This window comes from Ambystoma mexicanum, chromosome 6p (assembly GCF_040938575.1).
Source record: "Ambystoma mexicanum isolate Mex_15411 chromosome 6p, UKY_AmexF1_1, whole genome shotgun sequence".
NCBI lineage: Eukaryota > Metazoa > Chordata > Amphibia > Caudata > Ambystomatidae > Ambystoma > Ambystoma mexicanum.
The window spans coordinates 73,299,140-73,316,664 of record NC_090935.1 but is presented as its reverse complement, the minus strand read 5'-3'; the positions used below and the strand labels follow the sequence as shown (position 1 = coordinate 73,316,664).

The 17,525-nt window shown below is 43.2% G+C and overlaps 1 protein-coding gene across 1 annotated transcript in view; it reads right to left on the bottom strand.

Moving 5' to 3' along the window:
* Positions 1–17,525, bottom strand: part of LOC138510667 (vomeronasal type-2 receptor 26-like) — a 425,236-nt gene that overhangs the window by 59,820 nt on the left and 347,891 nt on the right. Inside the window, exon 8 of the mRNA XM_069626449.1 lies at positions 15,140–15,263. Within this exon, the coding sequence (XP_069482550.1) occupies positions 15,140–15,263 (124 nt within the window). The remainder of the gene's footprint in view (positions 1–15,139; positions 15,264–17,525) is intronic.

The window sequence follows — 17,525 nt, the reverse complement described above, 5'->3', positions numbered from 1 at the left end:
TGCAGGGGTGAAAATCAACCTGTTCCTGCTTGATCTATACACTTCCCTGGAACTCAGGGGTCAAGTCCTTGCGGCACTTTAACAAAACAAACATGACTTTCCCTCCACCTTAATGCAATTGCATCAAAATGAATAGTCTGTCACAATGAAGGTTGCCCATGCCTACTGCACATGTCAGTCTTGATTCTATTAAGGACACAACGGCGAGCATTATGCTTTTCTTCCTTTATTGCCACCAATACAGCAATTCAAATTTTAAACATTTAAACTAAAAAGTTCTTCTGTTTGGGGCAGCAAAAAGAAAACTCACAAGGTTTAAAGGTTTAACTCCAGTCTCTACGGATTCAAAACTACAAAAATGCAAGTCCCATGAGCCTCTCTCCACCTGGTAGACCTGAGGCTGTTCCCTTTCTATCTATCCGGTGTCTGCTCCCTGTATAAGATCCCCCAACTCCAGGTTCCTTCCTCTTTCTTTGACTGCAATTCAATCCAATGTCAACTCTGAATGAACCATCAACTCCACACGGAGATAACTTCGGGTCTCCTGACCTGTGGCACCCTTGGTCCAACGGGACAACTTGCCTTGCCATGGCCCAACGCTGCCTGCGGTCTCAAGCTGGCTTTTGCTCATCCGCTAGGAGAAAGGTAAACACGTTATGAGGGTGGGAATGCGAAACCTCTGGTACATAGTAAAAGGCACAGAACTGTTACCCCCACCTAGTCGCATTCAGTAGGGTGGGATATAATGCTCGCCTCTGTGTCTTTAATAGAATCAAGACTGACCTGTGCAGTAAGCATGGGCAATCGTCATTCTAAGACAAGACAGAAGGCAAGCATTATGCTTGTTCAAAGCTCGCCACCACCCTATTAGTCATGTCTGATACTGGTTTAAAATAGAACGTTTTAAACGTGGATTCTGAAGACCAATCGGCTGCTTTCATTATATCTTGTAAAGCCATCCCTGCTAAAAACGCTCTAGAAGCCATCACGCCCCTGATGGAATGCACGCCAAATAGGGCCAAATCTATGCCTGCCCACTGCATTACTTCTCTCACCCACCTAGCTATCGTTGCTGTGGGTATCGCATGATGGGGCTTCCTACGTGCAATAAGCAGCTGCGTGAGGCCTCGCTGCCTAATATGCGCTGACACTGCCTCGTAATCGTTGATGCACTGTGCCACACACATTCTTGTTATCTGGAAAATATGGGTAATAAATTACTTTAGAGTCGGCCTTAGTCTTCTGCACTATTGTAAACGCCACCCACTCCGGGTAAAATATCTTCCTGTCTATCTCCAGAGCCTTCACATCTGACACTCTTCGGCACGTCGTCAAACATAGCAACATTGCTAAATTCCCCAAAAGCTGCGACCGCGAAAGGCACTCGTTCTCTGGCAATATCAAGTATAACTGCAGGACATCACGGACGTCCCATACGCTTGTGTACTTTGGTTCTGGTGGCCTTTTCAAATGGATCCCTCTCAGCAGTCTAACGACCGCCAGATTTCCCCCCACCGGAGTACCTTCCACCTTGTCATGACCAGCCGACAGTGCAGTTCTATATGCGCAACCTTCTTGGAAGATGACTGCTAGGAAATTAACAATGTGCACTACAGGTGCCGAAATGGGACCCAACTGCTGGTATGTGCACCATCGCAACCAACTGTCCCATGATGGATGTTAGGGAGAATTCTCATTTATGGCTGAATTCCCTGACCTAGTGAGTACCTCAGCAGCTTTGCTGGATTCCTGGGGTTTATTTCTTCTACCTGGTAAGAGTGTGAACCTTTTTCCCACTCTTACAATGTATTTGCCATGTGTATTTCTACTTTTTGTGTGATCTTGGGCTCTGGAGCCACACCACTCCATGAGCCCCACCTTTTGTGTGTGTTACACAGTACCTTCAGTGCAGTGACACAGGGTTGTCTTTGAGAATTCCCACTGACTCCATTTTTCTGGGGCTGACTACTGTCCCCCAGAAACATGTAAAGTTGCCATTAATTTTATGTAGTCTCTTTAAACTACAGACCCAGTACACCCCATCTTACATGGAGTATTGGAAAGGGGTAACTCCTACCCCTTTTTGTCTGTGCCTCGCAGATCCTTGTTTCGCTCACTTAACATTAAGATTTGGCTGGTGGCATTGGTATCTGCCCTAACTTTTCTACAGAAATTATAGTATATAAACCTGGTACTGTTTTAGGCTATTGTATTAGCCACAAACATAAACCCGCTTGCCCAAATAATTTTTATTGTGGCTCCGCTCGGGTTTAGTCGCCATTTCTTTTTGTTAAAGTCCTTCTTGTGTTTTACTTCTTCGCGCCACACCAGGTTTGCCTTCTTTGTTCGCCGTCCTTTGGCGGGCTTCTGTCCAGAAGCCCTCCTTTGGTGTCTGGGTGTCTAGGTGGGCTATATGTGAGGGAGGGGTTTAGTCACCCCCTGCACAGGGTCTTCTTGGAGACCCAAGTCGCACTTTGTGTCGATTGGCTGAGGTGATTGTCCGGGCTAGACAACCCCCCTGCTGTGTGATTGACAGCCAGGCTGTGTGAATGGGGGATTTTGGCATAAAAGACAGGACTCTTGGGCTGGAAGTCAGAGTCACCACTGGAACTGCAGGAACCAAAGAGAAGCAGAGAATAAGATGGCTGCTGCAACTCCCGGTGAAGACCTGCTGCAGTCCTGAGCCATCTACCCTTCAATGACAAAGAAGATCCAGTCTGGAGTCTTCTTCCCTTGAGACTGGTGGGATCAACCAGCTCACCTTCAACAGCCAGAGAAGCCTCTTCTTGTTCGAAATCGCTGCACACAGCTGTAGTGGTCCGGATAGCCATCTGAAGGGCCCTCTCCTGTTTTTAAAAGGAGCGCACCTTTTATTCACCGTTGCTTCGCTGCTGCTGGCTTCATCCCCGGGTTGTGCAGATCGCTCCAGATGTCCTCCTTCTTGTCCCCACGACTGACGCTCCAGGAACCACGAGTCTGCAGGAACTACCAGGAACAGCTGCCGTAGCATCAGATTTCTTCAAACGAATAAGGTACTGTGTCCGACCTTGAGGAATTGGGTTGAACCCTTTTATCCTCGACAAAGGCTTGTCCTTTTCTTCCTTCCCTCTTTTATACACTATTCCCTTGTTTTAATTCTTTGCCCTAAGTGTGTTTGACTACGGTTACATTTCTTCCTGCGGGTACACCGAACTGTCATTACTGTCAAAAAGTGATCGCGTATTAACCCCCGGTAACGTCTTTTGTTTCACAACACTGGTCTGTCAAATCCTAATGTACTTACCTTGAATTGACCTGAACAAGTGGAATTGGTTGTGTGTAGTATATTTAGAGTGTGTTTTTATTTAATAGAAGTGTTTTGTGAACAGATGGTTTAAAAATAAATGTACTTATATTATTTTTAACTAGAAACCTTGAGTCAGTGTTTGTTTGAATCACAGTAATTGTAGTCCTTTGTGTAATCTCTACTACTGCTCATTTGCTCTTGAGATAAGTGTGGCTGCTCAGCCATTGCTACCACTTTACTGTATAGTACAGGCTTGTACCAAAGGTGAACTTGTATTGCCACTTGTAGTCTTAATTGTGTGCAGTGGTCCCTAAGGGCACTGTATATGATTCTGCCTAACACTGGATTATAGCTCCTAATAGTGGAAAGCGCCCAGGAGTCTCGGATACAGTCCGCAGCAAGCTGCAAAATGCCAGGCAGCTCCCATGGTTTCCTGAAATTATGCAAGCTAAGAGGTGTAGGGTGCCCGCCTCCACCAGTGGGTGACACTGGCTGGCAGGGCTGAGGAGGAGGTCTGGGTGATGCGAGACCATCCTCAGAAAATCAGAAGAAAGTTCCATCGCTACTGGAAACCAGGGCTGGGACTTACAGAATGGGACCACTAACACTAACTCGGCTCCCTCCCTGCGAGCCTTCATTAGAATTTACCGTGATCATGATTAACTTTATCTTATTCTCTTTTGGCTGGTCGTGTTTTCTGAATCAGGGTTGATTCTCTTGTTGTCATGTTTGCTTTTTTACATGCAGCTTGTACACATTTGGCTTTGTACCCTCTTTCTCTGAATCTTTTGCATAATAGCTAGCATTCTTGTTTCAAGATATCTTGATTTGCACAGTTTCTGCGTGCTCTAATGTACTCCCCTTTTGGGATATTTCGTTTTACTGAGTCAAAGTGGCAGCTCGTTGCAAAGAGGGTTGAATTAACTTCTGTGTGTTTACGCAATGTTCTTGTCATTAACTTATTGTCATCCACGTTAATCATCAAATCCAAGAAATTGATGTAAGTTTTGCTATTGGCTCCCGTGAATAGGATCCCCAAATTATTCATGTTTGCTCTTAGTATTTGTTACTTTGTTTACTTTTTGAAAACATTAACAGCCCTGATTGAAAAAGGCAAAGAAGTTGCCGAAACACGTGTCTCACAAAAGGGCATAAAAAAAATATTTTTCTAAAACACAATTTGTGTTGAAGTTTTATTTTTGGCGCTGCCAAATATGTGAAGCAGGCTTTGCCTTTTCTTCCAATTGAACTTTTAAACGGAGCAAGGTGTAGTCTCTGTACCTTCACACGGCAGACGACAACCCGGTAGGCGCAGGGCAATTTTTGTTGATATTCCAAGACCCCATTAGCTTCAATCAGTGATTTTAAATAAACACAGGGTGATTTAGTTGTTTGGTCTGCGTTTGGGAAGTTGGACAGAAACATTGGAATGCTTTGGGGAATTTTGGATTTCAGTCCCCACTCCATTGAAAGGCCTGTGTTAGGGGAAAGTTGGACAAAAAGATAGGACTGATTTAAGAACAAAGACACCCTTCTTCTTTAAAGAAGTCAGGGTCAAAAAGACAACAAGGATTCCCAATTAAATTATAGTCTGTAGTTTTTCAGCGCTCACTGGGAAGTGAGCTTTGATAATTTTGAATTTTAACAGAAATCTCCCCATAGTGTTCCACCAAATGGGGAATTAATTGAATGAATCTTTTTAGTTAAATAGGCTATGGATCTATGCAGTTTTGCAGCCTATCACCCATAAAAGGAAAAGATTTAATGCAAGCAGACTCCCACACCTTTTGGTTTCCCAGGGCTCAGTTCGACTTACAAATAAAGCCTCGGTTTAAAGTTCAAGACAGCCAGCTGCATGTCAGAACCCTCTGGAAAGACAGGGCAGTGGTCTGGTCACTCCACTCAGAGCTCCAACTCTCTAACGGTCCGACAGCTCCCAAGCATTCTCAGCAATCTCCTCTGGTGTTTCCGTGCAGATGTCAATTGTAAGTTGAAGCAGCACTCTTTTGATGGTAAATTTCAGCAGCTCTGTGTATCCTCCTAGTACAGCCCCCCTTATATAGCAGCGATGACACCACCAATTTTACAATCTTGGGGGAGTACCCTTCACGAGGTCACACAAATAGGATTGGACAGTTACCCTTCTCTCTCCTCCCAAACGCAGCATCCCAGTCAGGATTGGTTTAGGGGTCTGGAGCAGACATATGAAAGCTTAATTTACAAGCCCCATTTGTACTCATGTCAAATGTTTTAAAAAATCTAGTTTTTTAGCAAAACTTCATAATTTTACTAGCAACTGCCATAACATATATATTTTCTTTTTCACTTATTCATGGGGAATTAAATAAGATGACTGCCAGGTCCACACAATGTTGCAACAGCCATTTGGCAATTTTCCACCGTTTTCATAGAAAGTATAGCAGTTACGAACATGTAATGTCCTTCCCATATACCTAATTTTAACCTTCACCAGTTTGAAAAACTCTTACATTTGGGACATTTTCAGATCTGCCAGGAACCTTGTATAACTGGCCATTATAGTTCCCTAACTCGTAGGTGTATGAATTTTATATCTTCAAAATCACCTGGAAATTACCTAACAATTGGTACATAAATGAAGAAAATCCACCATATGGTTGCTGGAAAACCTAAGGTATAATTTTCCTTTTGAAATTAATTGTAAATCTGTATGTTCAGCAAATGGGAGATCTGGTTCATCCAGCCATCTGTCTCCCAGGGCCAGCCTGTGACCACCGTTTAGTGTATGAGTCAGAAAGTTGGTTGTTTTCTCTTTGAAGTTGTAGCCCCATTTTCAAACATTTTAGTCATTACGTCACATGCTACATAAACTACATCCAAAGCTCTCTTCTTAAATACCTTCCTTCTTGAGTCCTTCGCTCAGCTACCTCCGACTCTCTAAGGGCCAGACGCTTCTCCAGACAAAGAGTGGGCAGTAGATCTCTCTCCTCTGCAGGTGCCTCCCTCTGGAATGGTCTCCCTCCCCTCTCAAACTTGAGCCGGATCACCCGAAGTTCAGTGGATAGATAGTGCCCCAGCTCCTGCCAGAAATCATTGTGTAGACTGTATGAGTGGGCTCCCTGTAGATTATCACACTTACACTTAGGCATATGCAGTGGATAGATAAGGCACACCCTCATGCCAGTAATCATTGTATAGACTCTCAGCGTGGGCTGCCTGAAGAGTATCACACTTACACTTAGACATATGCAATGGATAGATAGTGCTCTCGCTCCAGGCCGTAATCATTGCATAGACTCTCAAAGTGGGCTGCCTGCAGATTATCACACTTACATTTAGGCATATGCAGTGGATAGATAGTGCACCACCTCATGCCAGTAATCATTGTATAGACTCTCAGAGTGGGCTGCCTGCAGATAATCACACTTACACTTAGACATATGCAATGGATAGATAGTGCTCTCGCTCCAGGCAGTAATCATTGCATAGACTCTTAGAGTGGGCTGCCTGCAGATTATCACACTTGCACTTAGGCATATGCAGTGGGTAGGTAGTGTGCCAGCTTCCGCCAGTAATCATTGTATAGACTCCTAGAGTAGGCTGCCTGCAGATTATCACACTTACATTTAGGCATATGCAGTCAATAGTGTGCCAGCTCCTACCAGTAATCATTGCATAGACTCTCAGAGTGGGCGGCCTGCAGATTATCACACTTACATTTAGGCATATGCAATGGATAGACAGTGCCCTCGCTCCTGCCAGTAATCATTGCATAGACTATTAGAGTGGGCTGCCTGCAGATTATCACATTTACACTTAGGCATATGCAGTGGGTAGGTAGTGTGCCAGCTTCCGCCAGTAATCATTGTATAGACTTCTAGAGTAGGCTGCCTGCAGATTATCACACTCACATTTAGGCATATGCAGTCGATAGTGTGCCAGCTCCTACCAGTAATCAGTGCATAGACTCTCAGCGTGGGCTGCCTGCAGATTGTCACACTTACACTTAGGCATAAGCAATGGATAGACAGTGCTCTCGCTCCTGCCAGTAATTATTGCATAGACTATCAGAGTGGGCTGCCTGCAGATTATCACACTTACATTTAGGCATATGCAATGGATAGACAGTGCCCTCGCTCCTGGAAGTAATCATTGCATAGACTATCAGAGTGGGTTGCCTGCAGATTATCACACTTACACTTAGGCATATGCAGTGGGTAGGTAATGTGCCAGCTTCCGCCAGTAATCATTGTATAGACTCCTAGAGTAGGCTGCCTGCAGATTATCACACTTACACTTAGGCAAATGCAGTCGATAGTGTGCCAGCTCCTGCCAGTAATCATTGCATAGACTCTCAGAGTGGGCTGCCTGCAGATTATCACACTTACACTTTGGCATATGCAGTGGATAGATAGTGTACCAGCTCCTGCCAGTAATCATTGGATAGACTCTCAGAGTGGGCTGCCTGCAGATTATCACACTTAGGCCCTCATTACGACCCTGGCGTTGGACCATGGTGCTAATTGCTCCATGGTCCATGCCGGTCAGTTACCGACTCCACCATGGCGGAATGGGGAATTACCGCCCCATTCCGAGGTTGGTGGGGCAGTAATTCCCCATGCCGCTATGGCCCTTCCCCATTCCCATTTTTGCCCCATAGGGGGCAAAAAGCAGGCGTTAAAATCGCCAACCCGCAAATGGACCTCGTAATCAGGCGTTAAGGGGTTAACGGCACCGCCACCTTTTACGGCGCCTTTAACCCCTTAACACCAGGGTTGTAATGAGGGCCTTACACTTAGGCATATTCAATGGATAGATAGTGCTCCATCTCCTGCCCGTAATCATTGCATAGACTCTCAGAGTGGGCTGCCTGCAGATTATCACACTTACATTTAGGCATATACAGTGGATAGATATAACATCTTCTAAATCGTATACCTGACACTATATGAACAATAGCAGGAAATCCAAAAAGTTGAAATATCTCTCACATACACTGGAAAAAAGTGAGAATAAAATAAGAAAATGACCAAAGTAAGCATGTTATGAAGCAGATTCCACATATAGTCAATAACATGTTCCTATTTCAGGAACTAGAGGCAGTGCTATTAATAATGCGGCATGTGAAAGTGGTAGATTTATTTTATTTTTGTACTTTATTTTATTATGCATTTATATAAAGGAGGAACAATGATCCTTTGATCACAAAAGCATGTACAATAGATAAGACATTAGATTTGATGAGAGTGACATTGAGGGACATTCTGAACAGGTTGTCGAGGGGAGTAAATGGAACACTCACCGGGGACAATACATAAGTGGACATACATAGTTTAAGGACAACCAACATTGGACATTTTAAAGTACAGGTAGGCAGTATGGAGGCAGAGCATGTGAGGGGCAGAAGTAGGTTAGAGGCAGCGAAAAATCTTAGCTAGCAGGCACTTGAGAGGTAAGTTAATAGGATAACTCAGAGGAGGTAGGCTTTTAGGTTGGTTTTTGAACAAATCCATGTGGACTGTTTCTCCCATGTACGGGAGAAGAGAATTCCATGCAAGTGGAGCAAGAAGAGTGAAAGAGCTGGAGTGAGAGGAAGCAGAGGGAGGGTGAGGAGCCAAAGGGGTAGTCGAGGAGCAGAGCAGATAGATTTGTGAACCAGGAGAAGATATTTAAATCTGGCCCTGTTTTGCATTGTCAGCCATCCAGCCTGGTGACGGTACGTAGAAGTAGGTATGAAGTGAGGGAGTTCAAAGAGATTCCTGGTAGCAAAGTTAATGATCTTGTCAAAAGGACAAAACACATAGCTGGGTAGATCAAAGGGATTGCTGGCACAGTATTCCAGTTTAAAGAAGACCAGAGTGGGGAAGAGATGCTTGGCAGTGTTGAAAAGGAGGTGCCTGATTTACCTAATATTTAGGAGGTTGTGACGAGCTGCTGTTCCAGTTTTGGAGATGAAAGTAGAGAAGGTGTGAGAAGGGGCATAGGTGATGCTGAAGTTTGTAACTGAAGAAGAGTAGGGCAGAGTGGCAGCTGGTAACTGGATAGACAGAGGAAGAAATGAGAGAGAGTTTTGGCAGGAAAGTAGAGTACCTCTGTTTAACATCAGAGAGTGCAAAAACATCCAATATTTAATGGCATAGACAGTTGGAAATTTTTATAGGGAAAATAGACTAGAGTTCAGGAAAAGAGAAGATTTTGGTGTTGTCCATGAATAGTTAGTGTGAGAACCCAAAGGAGGAGATTAGTGCCCCAAGAGCAGAGGTGCAGAGTGTAACGAGGAACGGACCCAAGGCAGAGCCTTGTGGAACACCAACAGCTACAGGAGTGAGTTATGAGGTGTTGTTGGTCCAGGAGACAGATAATTGGTGAGGTGCAAGGTCGGATTCAATCCAGGCAAGGGCTTGATCAGGAATCTCAAGAAGAAAGAGAGTGATAAAGAGATCAGAGTGATTGACAGTGTCAAAGGCAGCAGACATGTCGAGCAGAATTAGGATAGAGGATAGGTTGGAGTGCTTTGCAGAGGCAATGAAGTTGGGCACGTGAGAGCAGTTTCCATGGCGTTTCCATGGAGTGACAGGAGCAGGAAACTTGCTTGTAGCGAATTTCGGAGGTTTTGGATGTCTAAGAAATTAGTAAAACGGTTGAACACAACTCTTTCAATTACTTTAGAGTAGTACAGAAGGAGGGACACAGTGCAAAAGGTAGACAGTAAGTTCGGGTAAGCCTCTTGCTTTTTGAAGTGTTCAACTAGCTGAGGGACCCCTAAAGGAACAATAGGCTTGACTAGCTGAGGAGCAAAAGTTTATAATGGGGCACAAAAGAGGTTAGCCTCCATCAATAGCAATAGGACATTGTCAGTATTAGTGTGACTAAAGTGGAGGACAGAAGCAGAGGATGATGGTAAAGTAGGAAAAGTGTAAAATGTAGGAGGAGGGAGTATGAGGAGAGTCCCTAATTTTGGAAATGTTTCAACAAAGTATTCAGCTAGGTTATTAGCTGTGAGAGTGGAGTTAATAGTCATAGACTTAGGAGGAGTGACAAGTGAGTCTAGGGTACCCTGTAGCCAACAAGGATGGTTGGAGAAAGAGTAAATGAGTATTAGGTAGAATTGTCTTTTCACTCTATCAAGAGAGGTAGAGTTGCAGGTCCTCATACGAGTGGTTATGCCACCGTTTGTGCAGCAGCCAACACGTCTGCGGAGAGAGCGTATGAGTGGGGTGACCCATGGTTGAGGATGCTGAGATTAAGGGGTGAAATGAAGCCGTGGGAAGTGAGAGGAGAATGAGCCATATAGTATAGATTGGAAGCTGGAGGGGGAGAAGTAGGAGAGTGGGAACTGTGGTTCAGAGAGAAAGGGGGGAATGGCAGAAGGTTTATATTTCCTTTTAGTAATAGCTGATGCAAGTGGTGAGGAAACGTCAGATGGTGGAAAGGAGTTGGTGCTGGAAACAATTAAGTGATCAGATATGTATAGTGTGACAGTAGTATTAGTGGCTAAATGGGAGGTGGAGATGAATAAGATGCCTCTCTGGGGGTATGTAAGAGTGATGTCAATAAGAAAAAAACTGAAGTTCAGATTTCTTAGAAGTGGTTGGAAAGGGAAAGTTAAAGTCACTGAAGAGAATGAGGTGATGTTCAGTGGAAACAGAATCAATGAGTTGCCCAAGATCATCAAAGAATGGTCCAGTGGTACCAGGAGGGCGATAGATGGAGATGGCGAGAACCAAATGAGGCAGAGCAGTAGCAGAAAGGGTGAATTCAAAAGAGGTAGGAGAGGATGTGGCATTGGAGATTTGTGAGGTTTTGAGGCTGGAGGAGAGTAGGTGTCCGATGCCACCTCCTCTGCCAGTCAGTCGAGGAGAGTGAATAAATGATAGTTTGGAGTTGTGTAGGGCTGGCAGGGTGGCAGTGTCAGATGGAAAATCCAGATTTAAGTGATAGCAAGAAGGTCTAGGGAAGGAGAGCTGGAGTGAAAGTAATCAGTGATGAACAAGTTGTGTTGCATACAAACATTACAGAGTGCAATGTTCAGTCGATGCAGTAAGGAAGAGTAGAGAAGTTGAGTCTCAGAGGAAGAGAGGCATGATGGACATGTGTTAGAGGAAGTATGGTCAGCTCATCATAGCTTTTTTTGTTGGACGGAGGTGGAACAGAGGTGGAGTAGTGGGAGTTTTGAGTTTTGAGTTTTATAATAGGCAAAGGAAAGGAGGACGTTGTAGCATGGATGGAGAAAGCATAGAGAGAGGTGAGTAGGAGGAGCAGCAGGAGGAACAGGAGTGAATGCACTATAGGTGAGTAGTACTGTGTGGTGAGACAGTACAGTAATTAGGAAGTTAAAGGTACACACAGGTGCAACAGGGAGAAAGGCACACGCAAAGGCTCATAGGCTAAGAAGCAAAGAGGATGGTCAGCAGCTGGTCTTCACCCTTCATTGTTCCACCCTTAACTGGGATACCCTAGGCTGGACATATCTAGAAAGTTCAGAAGGGATGAGACACACTATTGTCACCTGATTGCTTTGTCCATCCGTGGTTGGTCTTTTTAATATTGTCCCTGGTGTTGCTGGGTAGAGGCGATTTTTTCCTGGATGGTGTTCCCAGATGAGCCTCTTGTGGCCATCAGATGAAGATGCATTTAATCCAAGATGGCCATTGGAAGTGATGTAACTGATTTAGGATGGCCACAGGAGGTTATGTCCCCAATCCAAGAGTGAATCCAAAAACCAGACGGGATGACACATGCTTTTGTCACCTGATCAACTATTTCGTCAGTTGTGAGTCTATCTGATACTGTCCCTCGTGTTGCAGGGATGATGTAACCAGTACTATCCTACAGCCAATAACCTTTCTCTTACAAAGACAACTGGAATTACAGTCTCTATTCATACCTCCGGGTATGACTGCATTCAGTTTTGCAATCAAAACACCTGCCCTTTGAGTCAGTAGCGCAGTCATGTCCGTCCCTCGAGGTCCTGGTTACACCACTTCCAAAATATGGCATCTCATTTGTACCATCTGGTGTCCTTGTGCCAAAAAAAAAAAATGTAAAAGCTGACTTCAGGTTTCTTGTCCACAAATTTGAACAATGTTCATTCCAACATAGTTTTGCTTTTCTTCTGGATTTCCCTACATAAGAAATCCCACATGGTCACTGAATGCAATAGACTCATCTCATCTAGTTTTCTTGAACATTCATCTACTCAAGTACTATTCTCTAAACTCTTAGTAGTTGACTATACAGAAGGCTTCTAAGTGTGTCAGGAGGATGGAAACTGATTCTACATTAGATTATTGCAGTAGATTGGTTGGGAAAACAAATTAGTAACACATCCCTGAGGTTGCAATTCAACTATAACATCCATATAATTACATTTATGGACACCCACCTCCATCAAAAGCTTTATGCATTCATCTATTTGGTTAATATAAGTAGAGAGGTGATAAAGTTCTTTCAAATGTCCATTGTCATATAACAAATATATTGTCAATATGCCTCCCCCAGTATTTGATGTGTATGTGCCAAATAGAATGATTATAAATGCGTTCCTTCTCAAACCTATGTTCAGAATAAAAGATGTTCCGTCACCTACATATATGAACTGCACGGAATGTTGTTCATATGGAATACATCAAAACATTAATTATTTAATGTATTGTATTAGAAAATTCACCTCTCAATTTTGTGACTGAGTGTCCATTAGTTCTTAGTATTAGGAAACAATGTATAACCGTATATCACTTACATATATAGACACACACGATCCACATTTCACAACATGTTCTATGCATATCCAAAGTTATACCCCCATTTTATATATACAATGTTCATTTCATAGAACTTTACACAAGAACATAACAACCAAGCTTGATAAAATCTATACAAATAAAACAAAATATGTATATAAAGAATTACAAAAAATATTTCATTAGTTTGTGCATCCACAATCCAGCCACCTTATAATAAATGTAAGCATTTATCAAATAGTGGCAGAAATAAATGTGACCTCTTGACACCATGATTTTGGACAGAAAACAAATAACCAGTTTTTAATGTTTTGATGATTAACATCACATCTTCTTCAGGGTCACCAATATTTAGAGAAGCCAATATTTAGAGAAGCCAATTCACTGATGGTTCATATATTCTTTTACGGACCGGTTTAGATGTGTTTAGTTCAGTTACACCACGTCTTCTTCAGGTTGACCAATAATTAGGGAAGCCAATTCCCTGATGTGCATAGATTCTTTTACAGACTGGTTTAGACGTGCTTAGTTGATTTACACCACGTCTTATTCAGGTTGACCAATAATTAGGGAAGCCAATTCCCTGATGTGCATATATTCTTTTACAGACCGGTTTAGATGTGCTTAGTTGATTTACACCACGTCTTCTTCAGGGTGACCAATATATAGGGAAGCCAATTCCCTGATGGTTCATATGTTCTTTTACAGACAGGTGTAGACGTGTTTAGTTGATTTACACCACGTCTTCTTCAGGGTAACCAATATTTAGTGAAGCCAATTCCCTGATGTATCATATATTCTTTTACAGAACGGTTTAGACGTGTTTAGTTGATTTACACCACATCTTCTTCAGAGTGACCAATATTTAAGGAAGCCAATAAACTGATGGTTCATATTTCTAAAACAACAATTAGACTTGATAGTAACCTATTTCAAACACAAGGTCAAACTGTTATCTCATCCTTTTAAATATTTTCAAGATCATGTTCAAACTCTTTTAAACAGGATGATGATTTGTTCCGCCTGAGTGCAAGCGAGTATCAAAACATTACTTGAAATGCACTCTCCCTGTGCCCATCACCTATACCTCACACGTGTGTTGCACTACACAGCTTTGATCTGGCAAAGCATTTCTTTAAACTGTAAAATGCAATTTGTATTTTGTATTCATTAAAACATTTGGTTAGTTAAGGTAAAAAATGTCTAGTTATTCATCGTAGTGGCATATCTGCTGTTGGCCTACGCTATTGGTCTCACAAGTTCAATGCCACATGCTGTGAAACGACAGAACCGCCACAAATTCTCTGTGATGATGGGTACATATTTGCTGTGCCTTAATTCGCTCCAGCGTTGTGCGGTACAACAGCACAGCCACTAGTTTTCTAAATACCAGCTCTGAATCGGTGTTACCTGTTCAGCGCCTCTGTTTCCCCTTCTCAAACATATACATGAAAGAGTTTGCATATGCTGGTGCCATCATTGCTCCCATAGAGGTCCCTGAGATCTGCAAATAATACTCTTACCATCCCTGTATGTACTAAGTATGTGCTATAATATCAAGCACAGCCATTATAAATACTTTTGATGCTCCAATGTTCCCTCTTGTAACAGCAGCCACTATACCACTATTTGGCTTTAATTATGTGGAATCAAAACGTATAAACGTTGGACATTGACTGTGAAGAGGATGTCGTTCTGCTGCGGTTCAAAATTATTTAAGATAGCATCAGGGGGCCAAAGAGAGTCAGAGCAGTGAGAGGAGTAGGAGGAAGGAAGAATTGATACCATAGGGGGCTAGAGTGGAAGTGGTCAGGGCCTTACTGATAAGGAACCCCACACCACTGCCCTTCCCAAGAGTTCAGAGAGACTGGGAGAAGGTAGCAAAGTCACTGTTGAGAGCTGCTAGTGTTGCAGAGTCATGAGCGGAGATCCAGTTTTCTGTGATAGCAAGAAGTGAAAGTTGAATCGAAGTGGTCAGTGATTCAATCTCATACAGAGAGCGCATGCCCCTTCAAACGGCCTTAATAATCATGAAATACACATCAATGCTATAACTGTACACAGAGTATAACGTATGATTCATTGACTCACAGTTCAAACATAGTATAACAGCTGTGAAGGCTTCACTCACCAGTGCTGTTTGAGAACTCTCCTTCTGCACACGGCACACAGTCAAAGCAGCAGGCGGGCATCTGCTTCATGGGAGCTTTTCTGTATCCTGGAAGGCAGCTCTCACTGCAGACAGAGCGAGGAGCCTGCGTTAACAAAGGAGCATTGAAAACATTGGAGAAAAGGTGGATAACCTTTTAGGAAACCAACACCAGCATTTGGATGTTCGGGAAAAGTATGGCACTGGCAAATTAATAAACGTGTGGAAATGCGTGTACATTCTCTTGTACTGGGCATGGGAAAGCCAAGCCATTCCAATTTACTTGCATATGAAGGCTTGAAGACAGCCCCACCCATTGTCCTGTGAATGAGCCAATGACATTCAAGGTCTGCGCTGTAAGTGGCAACATTTAGCCAGTGAAGGCTCCTAACTCTCCAGTTCAGGGCCATATTATGGATTGCTGCACTTAAATAGTGGCCGCTTATCTGAATGGTTTTCAATAATACTAGTGATCACATCCTCTCTTTGTGATTAGTTGCTTCATCTTCAACAGATCATTGTAACAACCTGATTCCGAAAGAGGGCGACATTTGTTTAGGGTCTGTATATCGCTGACATTGCAGGTCTCTTGCAATTCTGTGGTAGGAGTTTGATAAATATGATTCTTATGTTTAATGGGTATAAGGGGCATATCTGAGGGCATCGTGGGATACAGACTCTCACAACTGGGCCTTAACCATGCTGGAAGATACACAATTGCAAAGTTTCACATCACCACAGAAAGAAATAAAATTGAACTTTTCGTGTAAAGAAAACTTTGCAACCACTTTCAAAGTATGCAGGTCACCATTACACAGGCTCTTCCAAGTTTGCCTTTCTGAAATTTCCATAAGTATCTTTGTGAAAATGTCCCTTAGTACATACCCCAAAGTTTATATTACAATATTAAAGTTGTAAACACAAGCATTCAAAGAAAGGCGTGCCCACCATCCCAAAATATAAAGAAATAGAAAATATATCTGCTGATTGTTCATAGATATATCAATATTCCTCTGCCCGCAGATCATGGGGGGTTTATTCCCTCACCCCAAACAGTGAGTTTGCTTTTTTGGATAAGAAACCAGCTGAAAATCCACCTATTATTCGGCTCTGTTGAAGCCCTGTGTAAAGAAAAATGTTCTTTTTAATAAAATCACCCAAAAAAATGTAACTCTGAAATTAAAAACACTACCCTCACGCCTCTTTGGAAGCTTCCTAAAGCCTGCTGAGAAGCTGCTGATTTAGGACCATTTTACAACCCACTCTGTCTGTAATTGTAACTGTGATTGGGTATTTATAATGCGCTTAATACCCAGGTTTCTAAGCGCAGACCGGGGATCAAACCAGTGTTGCTCCGTGTCATCTTGCTTCCAAGGCAAGTGTGTTGTCCCTGAGCTATCCTCCTGGTCTGGACACCAGAACTTCACTGGTAGAACTTCTTTGGTGTGCCAATACCGACACTTGTTAAGCCATCTATGCAATGAAGTTGCCAGATGATATGATAGTTTTGGGGGTGTGGGATAGTAATTGGCACGTAAAGTTTAATGTTAATGTTTAACTGGCACTATGAACAGTGCCACTGTGGACCAACGTATACTGGGTCAGTTCAGTAGGAGAGCATTTAGCAAGTAATGTTTACCTGACACTTTGAACAGATTCACTGTGAACCAATGTATAGTGGGTCAGTTTTCGTAGGTCATGGTCCAGAGAGTGAAGTTCGGTCCAACAAAAAGAACGGGGGAGGGCAGGTGTACAGCGCCACATACTCAAACTGTGCAAGGGCAGTGTTAATATGGATTGCCCCAGGAGTACCATTTCAGCTAATAAAGCAAGAAACCGATCCTGAGGGGAGACTAGTGCTGGTTCATGGTATGCTGGAAAGTAGAGAGATATGCTTGATTAATACTTACGCTTCAAACCATGATGCAACAGAATTTTTCAGGAAATTAGCACCTAAACTGGCCCAATACAGAGACGCAACGTTCATCTGGGTGGGAGATTTCATTTGTACTCTGGGCCAGCTCCTTGATAGGTTGGATGACAAACATAGGAAGCCAGCAACCCCTGCTAAGAAGCTACACAAGGCCCTCGACCGACTGCAGTTGGTGGACATCTGGAGACAGGTACACGGAGGCGGGAGAGGATACACACACTATAGTGCACCCCACGGAATAGTTACACATATAGATTACTTATTCACGGGCACTGAGTCTTTGAGAGATTTCACGGGGATTAATATTAAAGCACGCACACTGTGTGACCACGCCCCGATATTAGCAACATGGGAACACACCCATAGGAAAACCCCGATACCTACATGGTGACTCCGGGCAGAGGCTCTGGGGAGGGCGAGTTTGAGGATAACTTA